At 41.4% G+C, this 15,984-nt stretch overlaps 1 protein-coding gene across 1 annotated transcript in view; it reads right to left on the reverse strand.

Annotated features, from left to right (window-relative positions):
- CAT (catalase) overlaps positions 1–15,984 on the reverse strand; it is a 36,613-nt gene that overhangs the window by 13,362 nt on the left and 7,267 nt on the right. The window contains exons 2-8 of the mRNA XM_025928667.2: positions 9,513–9,684; positions 8,336–8,446; positions 6,746–6,876; positions 6,145–6,249; positions 5,423–5,548; positions 2,464–2,655; positions 1,863–2,015 (exon numbers count right to left, since the gene is read on the reverse strand). Coding sequence (XP_025784452.1) covers positions 1,863–2,015; positions 2,464–2,655; positions 5,423–5,548; positions 6,145–6,249; positions 6,746–6,876; positions 8,336–8,446; positions 9,513–9,684 — 990 coding nt within the window. The remainder of the gene's footprint in view (positions 1–1,862; positions 2,016–2,463; positions 2,656–5,422; positions 5,549–6,144; positions 6,250–6,745; positions 6,877–8,335; positions 8,447–9,512; positions 9,685–15,984) is intronic.

Genomic DNA, 15,984 nt, shown 5'->3' on the forward strand with positions numbered 1-15,984 from the left:
ATTTTGATGACATTTGCTCCTCACCCTGTTTCCTCAATGCCAAGGCTATGCAGTCTTGGCTCTACCCGTGCCAAGTTCATGCCTTGACAAATCCCATTAACCTCCTTCACACGGTCCAGCCGCCTTCCAACTCCAGGCGGGGAGGTTGAGGGCCCAGGGTCATGCTGTCTTGGCTTCCTTTCCTTTCCATTTTCAACACAGGCACTTCTGCCTATCCTCTGCACTCTGCTTGGCCTTTCTTCTCTCCTCCCTAACCTTCACTTCTCTCTTGTTCTGTCACCAACTGTAGCGATGCTACTTGATCACAGATCACATTTCTCAAAACGGAAGAAACCTTCTTTTCCTAAAAGGTCTAACTGTACAAACTTCTACTTAAGCACTGAAGTCCCCTCTGACGTATGTTCCATGTACCCAATCCTACGTCTTCTACTTCAGGAAAAAGTGACTGCTTACAGTTTAAATACGGTCCACCATTCTATCTATACTCAGGTCTCTCTCCTGCCCCATTTCATCTCTGTTGAAAACTGAAATCCTATCCATTCTTCAAAAGCTATCTCAAATGATAGCTCATTCTCAAAACTCTGTCATCATCCTCCTAACAGACAAGATTTCTCCTGATTCACGGGGCCTTCTGCTTTATATTATAGTTATTTTCAATCTTTATATCTGTTATAGCAGCCAGGACACTTTGCCACACACAGAGGTATTCAATTTATAGTAGTTAAATTGAACTGAAAACGAACAAAAACTTATTTTCTATAAAAGTCCCAAATGTTCCCAATGTCAAATCAAACAAGGTTCTATTAAAAAAAAATACAGGGCACCTTAGCTTGTCTCCATGGACAGTGACTCCTGAACTGGACTTGGACACTTATATAAGAAGCATCCATCTGTCACTATGGTCTGATCTGGGGTAATGATCTTTAACCCCTGTATCATGGTCAGAGTCCAAAAACACAAGAGATTGATTTACTCACTAATTATTAAACCAATTATTTTCCTACTGATTTCTGGCCCCCCAAAAATATTTTTCCCTATTTCTACTCTTTTTTTTATGTTTATTTACTTTGGACAAGGGGATGGAAGAGGCATAGAGAGAGGGAGAGAGCGAATCCCAAGCAGGTTCTGAGCTGTCAGGGCAGAGCCTGACCTTGGGTTCAATCCCATGAACCTAGACATAATGATAGGTGTCGAAATCAAGAGTCGGACGTTTAACCAAATGAGCCACCCAGGCTCCCCTACTCTTTCTACTCTTGAAAGAGCATAATGGAAAGTGATTTAAAAAAAAAATAGTGAATGAGTAGGAACATTACTGAGACAAATGGTTAAATTAACCCACTGCCTTCAATCAGTGGCAACAGACATTTAGTTCATAAAAACCATCTCCTGTCTCCTTTTACAGATGGAAAAATTCAAGCATCACCATGGAAGAGGAAATGAATCAAGTTATACTGACCAAGGTGTTATAATCAATTAATAATATTCCCTCCCATCAATTACAGACTGAACAAAGAGTGCTTTCTTTACTCTATGGATAGCTGAGGTTTTTCTAATGTAACTTCTTTTAAACTAAGAGACTAAATGTCAAAGTATTAACATACTGAAAGACTTTACTATGAAATTTGCTTTATACTGTAATACTATAATTTACGAATGCTTCAGTCAGACCCACAGGAACTGAGGAAACTAAGGACCTAGATGAAAATTTAAGTGATGTTTTGGTTAATTCTTCATACAAAAGTCAGGCCAAATTACACAGTGTGTGTGTGTGTCTGTGTGTGTGTGGGGGGGGGGGGGGGGTAGGCCCACGCACGCATATGTGTGTGCTCCTGCCTCTGAACATCTCAATCCACCAGGTTTACCTGAAGCATTTTGTCAGGGCTGGGCTCAATTCCAGGTGGCATGTTGCTTGGGTCAAATGCCATCTGTTCAACCTCAGCGAAGTAATTCACTGGATTCCGGTTTAAAACCAGTTTCCCAACTGGGATAAGAGGGTAGTCTTTGTGAGGCCAAACCTAAAAATAAATGTCATATTCACAATTACCAGACAACCAACTACAGGAAACTAATATAATGAAGCCCATGATAATAAGTGAAAATAGTGATTTTTTTAATCCAATAAAATGAAAAGAACTTCAACTGAGTACATTAGTTAAATCTTTCACACCAGTTAATGGTAAATATTGACATCTTCCCTGGGCACAAGTACATCAGCTTTTCAAGATCTGCTAATCTTGATTAGCTATTCCCTGCTAATAACGATAGATCAAGCCACCTAGAAGAACTCAGTGAACTCAGCAAACAGGAACTAGAAGTGTGATGCACAGATTAGGAAAATCCAAAGAGGCACCACTGCCATTTTGTACATGACTTCTCTATCATTATGAATGCTTGACTGGAATCTGTAAAATTAGGCACAAAGAGACTTAAAAAAGAAAACAATTTGGTTGTCAACGGACTCACCTTGGTGACATCAAATGGATTAAATGGAAAGGTTTCTGCCTCACTGAACGTCATGACCTGGATGTAAAAAGTCCAGGAGGGGTAGTTGCCTGTGGCGATGGCATTGAAAAGGTCTCGGAGGCCATAGTCAGGATCTTCCTGGGAAAGTCGTGCTGCGTCTTCAACAGAAAGGTTTTTGATGCCCTGGTCAGTCTGCAGAATCAGAGAAAGAGGCTCACACTGAAACGTACTGGCAAAGTTACGGAACTTTAATCAGTTATGCATTGAGGAGGATGAGCAATGCTACACAAACACTGGACCTTCCTTGTGACAATTCCACTCTTCAACTCTGATCCAAATATGAATTTATCAATAAGAAATTCCACTTGGTTATCCTCATTCTTTTAAATATGCAGGGATTCTGTAGGTGCATTTCATATTTAAAATTAGTCCTCTCTTTCCCTTTCTGTACCCTGAATTTTTTTAATTTAACTCTTAACATATAGTTGATTTTCAACGTCTCACCCATAATAAGAATGCTGTGACACTGTCTTCAGGAAAGCCAAAAACTTTTTGGTGTAACATATACAAAACATAAAATGTACCACTTTAACCATTTTAAAGTGTCCAATTCAGTAGATTTTTCTGAGTATATATCTCAAAATAAAGTTGCCAGGTAATATGGTAATTCTATGTTTGATTTCTTGAGGAACATCAAAATTGTTTTCCAGGTGGCTATTATTTCAATTGTTATACTCATATTACTTTTCAAATCAGAAAAAAGAAGAAAAAATATTTTTTAAATGAGCAAAAAATTAATAAAAGGACTATCTTTTTTCATGAAGTAATTTTTAACTCCCTGTTTTATAATAGCTCAAATAAATTACTAGATTATGCTCAGCTAGCATCCCTCCACCTCTACTGTCTTCCTTTTTTTAAAAGAAATCATAGAATCATAGTTCATACAGCTGAAAAGAACTTCAGTAGAGCCACTCTGAACCAATTCTCTGACTATGAGTAGGCAAAATTAGTATTCTGACTTCCCAAGCAAGCCATTAAAACCCAAATAAGTTAGTCACTGTCACCAGTGTTCCTATTATCACACCATACTGCTCTTCAACAGATTTCCACCTATATCTTATTCTGAAGATCCCCACAAGCCAAGCTTCGAAAGATTTCCTCAGCAAAGTGAACTCTGAAACTCTTTCTATCACAAAAATCTCAAGTCTCTCTAACCAGTGGCAAGACCTGAACTCTTCTTACCATCAGACCAGAAGTACAATCACCTTCCAGATTTAAAACTGGAGGTCACCGTCTGCAGATCACCCAGAGAGCGAATCCATTAAATTGTGCAATAATATTGCAATACTTTTCTGATTTTAATTGAATTCCCTTGGGCTCAGAAAAGACTAACCATAGGTCAGAATAATCCAGACTGATACATCCAAGTAGGTCTCAGGCTATCCCAGGGCCCTCTGCTGAAGAGACCCATAAGCAACCCAATCCTCGCAGGATCATGGACAGTTGCTATGATTATCCCAATTTTAGAGTGACAAAGCTGGAGCACAGGGAACTTTCAATAATAGTAGACCAAGTCACAGTTATCTAGAAGAGGGAAGAGTTGAATTCAGACTGGTCCAACTACAAAGCCACCACCATGCCGGTGCACCAGACACAATCACTTAGTCTGGCTCCCGGTGACACTACACCTCTCCTCTTGGCACTTACAAGCCCGCAGGGCAACTGTTTCTTAAAACTGTTCCTTGCCAAAGATTATAGATCCAAGTTATAAGTATAAAGGGGGGAGACAGTTTTCCTGTTTGATATACATACATAAGTTGTTCAGATAAAAACAGGACAGAAGGAAAAAACAGGTCTTGGGACAGATACCATTAAGAGGGAGACTGCATTTGTCCTCAGTCCACTTCTGTTTGTGCTTATTTTAGCAGTAGTATTTGGAAACGTGTTCTTAGGCAACCAGAGATTCTTTAAATAACCTTCTAGAGTTCTCTGAGAATACTGCTTATTGCAACAAATGCCAAGATCATAGTAAGAAAGAAGAGCCCTTTAAAACACTTCAATTAATTCAAATGTTCTCAAAGCTTCCCCTGAAGGAAAGTTATTTGATATGATTGTATGAAAGTAAATGAAAAAAACCAGAATTTTTATTTTCTTACATTTGTAACTGATTTTACTTTTTTCCCTATTCAGAATATACCCTTGATAAATGCTAAATAAATGGATGGAGGAGTTAAAAAGTTAGAAGAAATGTTTCTGGAAAGACAGCATCAGACATTGAGAGTAATGGTGAGATTGGTATTATAGACAGGAAGTCCCCATTTCTGCCACTGTCCCCTCCCGGACCACAAAAGGTATCTATGCTCAAATCGATGACTCTGGGCTAGGAAAGGCAAAGCAACATAATACTTTACTGTTTGCTAAGGCTTGACTCTAAACTCCAACAAAGAAGTCTAGAAAGCTAGGCTAAACATGGTAGAAATCTCCTTTCATATAGCATGAAGGCCTGTATTATCTCCTTACATTTGAGCCCAAAACAAAACCTTAGGTCTTCCCTCTCCAGGGAGAATGGATACGCACCTGCCAGCACCAGAAACATTAACCCAGAGAACCAGCATGAAATGAGTATTTTCCCAAATATTTACACATTTCTCCCAGGACCCCAGAAGGAGAAGAGAGCTTGACCGTTGCCAGCAGCTGTGTGTTCCTACCCTCTGGCCACATGGAAAGAGACCAAAGAGAGCCCACACGGTTCCCCTAACAGGGCAGCGCACACCTGTTCATTTGGGCATAGCCAACAGAAGAGTCATGGTCCTGATCAACTGAGTCAATACTTCCCAGCCTTCGGAGCGGACATAAGGGAAAGGTGGAAAGGGCCTTGATCTCTGCCCAATCCTCAAGAGAAGTAAGGAGACATGGGTGGTGAGAGCTTTGTCCCCTCTTCCCCAAAGGCAACACGTACCTTATAATGGAATTTGCAATAAACTACCTCTCCACTCGCATTAACCAGCTTGAAAGTATGCGATCCATATCCATTCATGTGCCTGTGTCCATCTGGAATCCCTCGATCACTGAACAAGAAAGAAACCTAAGAAACAGAAAAGTAAATAAAGCCTAAATTTTTTCAGTTTCAATCAAAACATCCTAGATTCTTAAGACATTCCTAAGTTTCCAAAAAAATCTCTTAATGACATGGGACACACTAACCAAGTACCCACAGGAAAGGTCATCATTAGTATCATTTATACAAAATAACAAGAATTTTAAAGCAGAATGATATGTAAATCATTAGCTCATGGCTCAAAATTCTATAAAGAAAAGCAAAAGCAAATCTGAAAACTAGCTAACTTGTTATTCAAAATCTATTTTAACAGTAAACGTGTTTGGTACCACTTTCCCCTTCTCTCCCTGATAACAAAGAGCTTTACTTCATACTAGAGGCTTTAATCCTTAGTATTGGGAAATATCAATTGATAATGTTTCTAGATCATTTAAGGCCTATGAATGAGGGAAGATGAACAAATGCAGATTATAAAACTCTTCAGGATCAAGCAACCTGAAGAAGCCTCCCAAAAAGAAAGTCAGAAACCAAGTGCAGTGAGATAACCAGCACTGGAGAAATGGCACCACGGCGCATAATTAACAGTGACATGTTCTGATACAGTGAAAAAGGAGAGCCCCCACCTGATGCAGAGACTCAGGGCGCAGGCTCCAGAAGTCCCAGACCATGTCCGGATCCTTCAGGTGCGTCTGAGGGTTTCTCTTTTGACTGTGGATAAAGGACGGAAACTAAACAGAAAAGGAGACAAAAATCCAAAAATCAAGTTTATCGGAGTGATGGGGACTTACATTATACATTGCCTATTGTTAGGTAAGCAATATAATTGTTATAATTGTTGGATGATAATTCTGAATAGTATAATCCCAGAATTTCACACTGCCAAACCCTAAAACAAAATTTACCCTCTACATGTTCCCAGGACAAAGTGCCTCTTTTCATTCATGGCCTTAATGGGAATAGTCCCATTACATGGAAAACTGGACTATTCCCATTAAGTCAGTGAATCTTGAAATGCCAAACTGAGGACCAACAGTAATTGTTACTTGATCTCATAAAAAGATACTAAATACAGAAAAATGTGCTTTAAAAGGCAATCCAACCAACCCAAATTCTCTTCTTTCTGCTTTTCCCAAGGCCTCTCCTCAAAGGACAGTCGAAACAGATTATCTGAAACCAATTTAAATCAACAAACATTTGTAGAGTGCAAGATACTTTATCACCTACCAGTATGGCATCCCTGATGAAAAAAATGGGAGTGTTATTTCCAACAAGATCCCAATTACCATCCTCTGTGTAAAATTTCACTGCAAACCCACGAGGGTCCCGAACTGTGTCAGCTGAGCCCGACTCTCCAGCTAGAAGGTTCAAATGGGAAAAATGAGGCATAAGCCTAAGGTCATAAAAAAACATTAGGATCTATGCTTTCCAACCCACTTCCTAGAAGGAAATCAGGCACTTAAGTGCCTGAGCCATTATTTCTACCACCTGCCAGCCAATTCAGTCCCCAAATGAAACAAAATAATTGAGATTAAGAAGAGAGAGTTTTTGGGGCGCCTGGGTGGCTCAGTCGGTTGAGCGTCCCACTTCGGCTCAGGTCATGATCTCCTGGTTTGTGAGCTCGAGCCTGGTGTCGGGCTCTGTGCAGACAGCTCCGAGCCCGGAGCCTGCTTCCGATTCTGTGTCTCCCTCTCTCTCTGACCCTCCCCTGCTCATGCTCTGTCTCTCTCTGTCTCAAAAATAAATAAAAAACATTTAAAAAAAAAAAAAAGGAGAGTTTTACATAACTGTAAAAGCTGAAAAGATTACCCACTTAAATAACATAGTTCAAACAGGTAATTAAATTTTAAATTAAAATGAAGGAAGAAAATAATTGTAAAGATTAAGGTAGTAAACAAAGAGAATAAGTGAGTTGTCAAAATTATGAGGTTAATATTAAGAAACTGAGTTAAAATATAGATTCTTATTCTTAGCGTCATTTATTTTTTGCATCCACAGTATTTTATTTTTTTATTTTTTTTTATTTTTAAAATTTTTTTTTCAACGTTTTTTTATTTATTTTTGGGACAGAGAGAGACAGAGCATGAACGGGGGAGGGGCAGAGAGAGAGGGAGACACAGAATCGGAAACAGGCTCCAGGCTCCGAGCCATCAGCCCAGAGCCTGATGCAGGGTTCGAACTCATGGACCGCGAGATCGTGACCTGGCTGAAGTCGGACGCTTAACCAACTGCGCCACCCAGGCGCCCCATCCACAGTATTTTTAAAATGCACAAACACAGACTGAAACAGAAACGGAATTATTCATGCATGTGGTGTATTAAGATGTTGTTGATAGATCTAATTCTTACTCGTGCTACTGAAAAAAATCACTTAACCACTGGAAATAGAAATAGCCCCACCCTGCAAAGCAGATCCTACAGATGAGATTACAGACAATGTCTGTAAAGTGCCCAACGATGAATGGCACGGAGTTAATTCCCAATAAAGGGTAGCTGTTGTGGTTACTGAATAAGCTTCCCACTCCACATTTCCATCTGAGGCAACCACTTGTGGGAAGGTTCTTTCCAAATGTCACAGAATTGCAGTGGTGGCCTCTGCATAAGTGTGATTTTGTAAGACCTCGACAAACAGAATTAAAAGTAACTTCCTGCATAGCTCGAAACAATTTTTCTGCTGTAAAAACCTGGTATAATTTGGAGAAGTGTTTTTTTTTTTCTACCTTCTAATACGCTTTCCTTGAAATGAAGTTATAAATGCCCAAAATAAGGTACAGGGTTGAGTTACGCAGTGCCAGTCACGCAAACAGATGGACTTACCGACAGTGGAGAATCGAACCGCAATGGGAGTCCTCTTTCCAATATGCTCAAACACCTTTGCTTTGCAGTATTTGGTAATGTCATGAGTGACCTCGAAGTAGCCAAAAGCTCCTAATGAGAAAGACACAGAAACCCTCATCGTGAGACCATCACAGACCACTGGGCCCCCAATAGGCAGCTAGGTGACAAGGGAAGCCGATGGTTCGGCACTGGCCTTCTGGGAGCTTCTGAGATGATGGGAGAAGGGGAGATAGATGGCCAAACACAAAATGAATGGGGACAAAATGCAAAGTCCTATTACCACTCAGTGGTAACCCAAGGGCTACACAGCTGGAGCCAAGAAGAAAAAGAGACAAGTGGGGGTGGAAGTAGCAAGTCAAGGCTGACCCAAGGACACAGGGCCTGAGGAGGCCTTGAAGTACAGGTAGGGCCTAAGAGATAAAGAGAACAGGGAGAAGAGGAGAAAACACAGGGAAAGAAAGAATAGGATAAACACAAATAAGACACCACAGGCCAAACAACAAACTGAACAGCATACCAAAGTCGTGATGGAAAAGCCACACAGAAAAAGCTGGAGATGGATGGAAGAAAAAAATAAAAAAACTAGAAAGTTCTAACTGGGAGTCCAAGCAAGCAGCTAGGAGAAAAATTTTTTCTTCCTTCCCATCAAGCTTGCTTGTCCAATTGAGTTTTTGGGTTTATTCTAAACAGCACCCTATCTTTTGTTTCTGTAATAAAAGCAAGATAAAAGTTTTCACAACTTTTGGACAAAAAGGAAAAATCACCAGAAATCTACCACCCTAACACAACTATCCTCAATTTTGCACCATTCTTCCCAGTATGTAGCCAATTAGGGCTCCATCTAAATCTAGCTACAATTCCAGAATGCCCATGTCTCTATTTTCATATTTTTATTTCTTCACTAAAGTGCATAATGGAAGAAAAGGAAGATTACTTTCGTTTTTAGTAAAATGAAGCATTTTACATATAATGTTCAATCCAGGGAAATAACCATCATTTTATGATGAGCTCCTCTCCTGATGGACATTTTTTTCCCTTTCTCCCAAGAATGGAGATTTGCTGCTTCTATTAAAGAAGCCCAAACCCTGTGAAAGGTAAATTTTTAACCCAGGTGTTATGAAACAATCCTTTCACAACAAATAAACATAGCTCTCACCTGCGCCTTTTGCATGCACGACTCTCTCAGGAATTCTTTCCCGGTCAAAGTGAGCCATTTCATCAGTGAAAACCACATCCTGAACAAGAAGAGGTCCCCGGGGCCCTGCTGTAATAACATTAAGTTTGTCTCCGATTGGATTACCGGCCCCGGTGGTCAGGACGTCAGGTTTCTAAAGTGAACAAACACAAAAGAACACAAAAGTGTGCAGAGACTCAGTACAATCAAACCATTATTTACACTGCCAGAGGGCACACCGCTTTCCAATTTTTATACCTTCTGCTCCAGCTCTTTTTAAATTTCCTGTCTGAACTGCTGAAATACTGCAAGATATGCCATTGCCTGAAATATATAGGCCAGTCCTGGAAACCCTTGAAAAATCTCAACCCCAATCTGCTAAGAAATCCACTCTGAAGAGTGGAAAGAAGGCTCACTAGCCTGCCACCTCGCTCGGCCCCTGCTCTAGATACAGCCACCAGTGGGCTGGAAACCCCCAGACGGGGACCCCCCGTAAAGAGATCATATGTGCTCAACACTGAATGTCCAAGTGATAGTAAGAAGATGGTCTCCGGAGAAGCCATGCTGGCTAATGCTTGCGGATGCTTTAAGACTGCTACAGATGTGAAACTGGGTCATCCTGTATGGTGCACTCATTTCTCTCAAGCAGCATACACCAGCTATCTCCAATATCTCTTTTCAATTCCAAAACAAACAAACAAACAAAAAACCCCAAATTTCAATGGCTTTTATTGTCACTGAAAATAAACTGTTGATGGTCAAGATGGATTATAGTATTAACTTGCTAAAGATGTCAAAGGTCCCTGAAATGGGACAGGTTATTTCACTGTAATAAAGAATTCATTTTAGGGGCGCCTGGGTCGTTCAGTCGGTTGGGCGTCCAACTTCAGCTCAGGTCATAATCTCACGGCTCATGAGTTCGAGCCCTGCGTCAGGCTCTGTGCTGACAGCTCGGAGCCTGGAACCTGCTTCAGATTCTGTCTCTGCCCCTAAGCCACTCACATTCTGTCTCTGTCTCTCTCAAAAAGAAACATTAAAAAAAACATTTTTTTTAAAGAATTCATTTTAATCCACCCAATTCTTCAATATCAGTTACATTGGAAGCCCCTCAGCTGTCCCTTCTCTGGGACGGGACCAGCAGTATGTTTTAATTAGTGATCCTACACAGCTCTTAGCATCATCTTGCTTTATGGTCACACACTCTGCTCTTGACCAGAGACAAATGTCTCTCCAGCGTCTTCCCCTGGCCTCTGGGAAACCAGGGGAGATGTGTGGGTGAAGCAGAGCTAAGCCACCTCCATTCTAGGGGAACAACTCAAAAAGGTCCAGTGATGGAAGTCCACGATATCAGCTTCCTGTGCCCAGAAAAGCACTATGCACAGAATTTTCACAAACCTGAGATGGAGTGGATAACTTTTGCTCTCGAGACACACCCGCTCTGAGTAGTAAAATAAACGTAATACCCGTCTCTTCTCTACAAGGGGATATGAGGAGGAGAGGGGTCACTTAAAAAACTATAAAAATACCATGAGCTCTTTGGGAAAATGCACTGAATAAGTGAGATCTTGGAATCTGCAGAATTAATAAACAAGACTCATACACACACTAGGATACCCCCCCTGCCCACCGGAGTTCTATTCACATGGAAATAGGAAGAGGCCAACATGGAACCGTGGAGGAACTGTGAGCACTAGGTCCAACTTCCAGCTCTGTGTATGTACTAGCATATTACTTACTATTTCTGAGTCTCAACTTTTCACCTGTAAAATGGACAAGAAACAACTACCTCCTAGAGTTAATGCATGGATTAAAAATGCTAAGTTCATGCCAAATGAGGGCCCCACACAAGGCACACACATGCTAACGTTTTACTGGCTGTGTGAACGTGCTCTGATAACAAAAGCAAAGCATTTTAGGTATCTTTTTCTAACAACCATGGCACACGTGCAGCCATCCATTCAGATTCTCTTACCCTATCCCTTCCTCATCCAGCTGCAAACTCTCCCAAACATAAGAAAGTTTAAGGGTCTAATCAGCAGATACCACCCAATCATGCCACACTCTCTTTTGAAGATACACATGGGATACTATATACTTTTTATTATTATTATTAATTTAAAGTAGAAACTGAGGGGCACCTGGGTGGCTCAGTCGGTTAAGCATCTGACTCTTGATCTGTGTTCAGGTCATGATCTCATCATTCATGGTACCGAGCCCCACTCTGCGCTGACAGCATGGAGCCTGCTTGGGATTCTCTCTCTCCCTCTCTCTCTCTGTCCCTCCCCCCCATTCACACATGCTCTCTCTCTCTCTCTCAAAATAAGTAAGTAAACTTAAAAAAAAAATAAAGTAGAAAATGAATCAGAAAAAGAAAGGAAGAAATTGCACAAGTTCACCTTCAGTTGAAACCTAAAACCTTGATTTTCAACTATGGCTGTCACTGGAATCACCTGCAAAGTTGTTGTTTTTGTTTTTGTCTTAGAGAGAGTGAGTGCGAGCAGAGAAGAGGGGCAGAGGGAGAGAATCTTAAGCCTTAAGCAGGCTCCATGCTTAGCACAGAGCCCGATGCAGAGCTCGATCCCACAACCCTGGGATCATGGGATCATGACCTGAGCTAAAACCAAGAGTCAGACACTCAACCGACTAAGTCACCCAGGCGCTCCACCTGGGGAGCTTTTTAATGCATACTGACAGCTGGGTCATCCACCTAGAAATTTCTGATATAATTAGTTCGGATGAGGCCTGGGCATCAGGATTGCTTTGAGCTCCCCAGGTGATTCCTAAGTGAAGCCAGGATTAAGAACCACTGACTTAAAGCTTTGGGGTGAACTACAATTAAAATAATAAGAATCTGAGCAAATAATTTGTCCACACCTTCCTGTGCTCTTTTCAACATATAAACAGGGCACTAAAGGAAATCTAAAACTATAAATAAATAGAGGGGACATCGCATAAAGGAGGAAAGCATGACAGGAGATACAAAGAAGCTCAGGAAAAGGAAAGGTAAACAGGTCAGTGTCACGTACATCCCTCCATCACTCATGGAAGCGATAAAACCACATCACATGTCCCCTCCTGTGGACCAGGTCAGAGTGATAGGCTCAAGAATAAAACTATGCCCAGAGGAGGTACATGCATAGTAAGGTGGATGAATGAATGGCTGAGTGAAGAACTGAAGAATGAGACGGTCTCCCCTGATGGCCCAGACTCATGGAAACTTGGAAGCAGGAATGGCAGAATTTTCCCGCGTTTTGGCCTCCCTCCCACCCTGTGCAAGAATGTCCACCACAACACCGATCAAGCTAAGAAATGAAACCTGGGTTTCAAAGTTACAAATGTAGCACTCAGCCTCTCTTCCTTGCTCTAATAGATCAAAGGCCCTAATTTTTAACAGCTTTCTTCACACACACTAAACAGAAACAACATCACAAGCTTAGAGCTCTAAGCTCTAAGCTTGCTCTGCTAATGGGATGGAGGGTAGCCATTTCCAGTCCAAAGTTAATCAAGAAAGGCAGAGAATCAATGCAGTTGACAGAACTGTACAGAACTCCTAATTTCCCTTTATAACCACCATTTCTGGAGCACCTGCCATATGCAAGGCTTTATCCCAGCTACCTTTGCATAAGTCACCTCACTTAAGCCTCCAATAATCCAGTGAGAGACATGTTATTATTCCCATGTAATGAGTGATGCTGTATGTATGATCAGAGACTTTGACTGATTTTACACAGATTTCAATGTTGGAGCCCAGGTTTACTTGTTACATATAAGAAGCAGGGTGGGCAAAGAGATTCCTTCCAACGTGCTGATTATTATTATCATTATGTTGTTGTTGTTGTTGTTGTTTTTAAACTCAGATCACTTCAGAACTAGAAATTTTAATGACAGAAAAGCTTTTAATTGCTGGATAATTCTAAGAGCTCTCTCTCTCAGGAACAGCAGCTTTTGTACCTGTTCAGGTGTTTACATCCTTCTGGCTGCCAATTATTCCTGATATTCATACACGCTTCTCCTGAACCACTCTTCCTGCTCTCACCCCTACACCATCCCTTGAGCTGGGCCAAGGGCATCTTCTTGTACCCCGCTGAACAAAATCCTTATAACTGCCGGTCTGCTTCACTGTTTTTCCTCTCTAGAGAGTATACTTGTCTTACATCTATATCCCTGATACCTGACACGATGCTGTTATCAACAAGTACACAAAAAAATGCTTGTTGGATTCAACGTGTGACTAAATTAAACTATGGGCCAATCCAAAATGGCCAAGAAAGATTATCCCTAAGTAGGAGGAGGAAGCAACAATAGTTTACCTCTCTCCCTGCGTCTCCCCTCCCTGAAATAAACAAGAAATATTTGAATTCATAACTTCAAATTCTGATCAAACACCTTCAGACAAATGTTATGAAAACCGCTGCAGAAACTGGTAAAGAAGTACTTTGGCTTGGCTAAAAACTGACACCATGATTAAAAGTAGGGACTCAAAGTAAAATTCCATTTTGGCTTTGCTCTTTGTATCTTTTGGCTGGAGTTAAGCTATGAATGAAGAAATTTTCCTGGGAGGAGTAAGGTTGGCTTTCTCTGATAAAATATTTTATTGATGTAGTTTCCGCTTATTAGTGCCCTCGGCTCACAGAAGGCCCAAGAACTCACTAAATATCATTCTCCTGTTTTTTAATAGATAAAGACTGGTAATACAGTCACTCCCTAACTTTCAGCCCCAAAGGAGTCATAATGACACAGCTTCTCATTCTCAGAGTCCAACACAGAATATGCCTGATATTTTCTAGAAAATTATTGCTTAAAACACTACATTTATTCAACAAAGGTTCATCAAGTACCTACAATGTGCAGACCCATGTGCAGAAGACCGAAGACTGTCTTGGCCCTCAAACTTCTCTGGGGAAGTGGGAGAGATAGCAGAGTGCTCCAAGCCTCCTGGTCCATTCCATGGAAGGGGAGAGACTTCCCTGAGTGGGCAGTTTGGGAAAAGAATCCAGGCCTGCACAGGGACCCCACTCCTTTCCCCTTTAGAAACCAATGGCCACAGGCAGCACACATCCTTCAGCACACATCCTGCTCTCCCAGGGGGAGGCCTGGTAATCTTCATTGCCTACATGCAAGGAGTAAATTCAACACAGGGGTTAAAATCTCAGCAAGCTCTCTTGGCCAAAATTCCCAAGCCACAGTCTCCAATTCACACTTGGAACTTACTCATCCCACTGACTCCTTGTTTCGGCTTGGGTATGGAATGTACATGTGACATTAGACATTCTCATTCTCATTAGACATTCTCAAACCGCAGAACAACAGTAATAACAGCTTACTAAGCAGGCATTGTTCTAAACTCGACCTGGGTTATCACAAGCTCTCTTAATTAAGGACTATTATAATTCCCATCATACAATAAAGGAAACTGAGGCACAGAGAAGTTATGCAACTCCCTCCAAGTCACCCACCTAGAAAAGGTCAGAATCAGAATTTAAACCCAAGCAAACTGGCTCAAGAACCCAAACTTTTAACCACACCACTATAACATTTCTTTAAACAACACAGCTCACATGTCCTGTAGACATTCTATGTGCTGGGTAATCAACATACATTAATTTACACATATATATTACATAAATGAATCCTCAACAAGCCTTCAAGGTGGGGAGAATTATTATCCCATTTTTAAAATGGGGAAACCATGGGGGAGGGAGGTGAAGTAACCTGCCCACAAGCAGTCAGACCATAATCTGACTCCTATCTGACTGTAAAGCTTGACCCTTCACTGCTTCATTAAACCACCATAAACTGTGTTTACAACCACCAGAAGATAAAGAGGAGCTTAAAAGACATACCAATTAATGCAACATGTTAACCTTATTCTGAACAAAGCATTCTAAAAGAGACAGACAGACATGTCAAGGGTCCCCAAAGACCACCCACCTCTAGGTGACTCCCTAGGAGGGGTCACAGCTAGTCATACTCGGGCTATAATTTTTATAGCATTTTAATACAAAGCAAAACCCTAGCAAGGAGAAAAGGCACAATGGAGTGAAGTCCGGAGGAAACTAGCGCAAGCTTCCAGAGTCCTCTCCCAGGGGAGTCACATGGGACACGCTTAATCCCCCAGCGAGTTGTAGCAACACATGTGAAATGCTGTCTAGTGGGAAAGCTCATGAGAGACTCAGTGCCCAGGGATTTACATAAGGAGCTGATCATGGAGGTGCCCCCTGGCTCCCAGAAGGAAAGCAGGTGTTCGGTACATAAACCACATTGTTTGCACCCTTTGGCATGGTCAGCCACTCTTATCAGTTCAGGTGGGGGGAGCCGTTCTGAAATCCAACTTCCAGACTGCAGCCCAGGGCCACCCTTGCAGGTAGGCCTTTCTAGAGACCGTCTTCTCTGGTATATAGGTAAACTCTCTTCTGCACAATCAAGGTAAGTGAACACACTGACTGGCTGAGGA

The sequence above is a fragment of the Puma concolor genome, chromosome D1 (assembly GCF_028749965.1).
Source record: "Puma concolor isolate L17-30 chromosome D1, mPumCon1.1.hap2, whole genome shotgun sequence".
Lineage (NCBI taxonomy): Eukaryota > Metazoa > Chordata > Mammalia > Carnivora > Felidae > Puma > Puma concolor.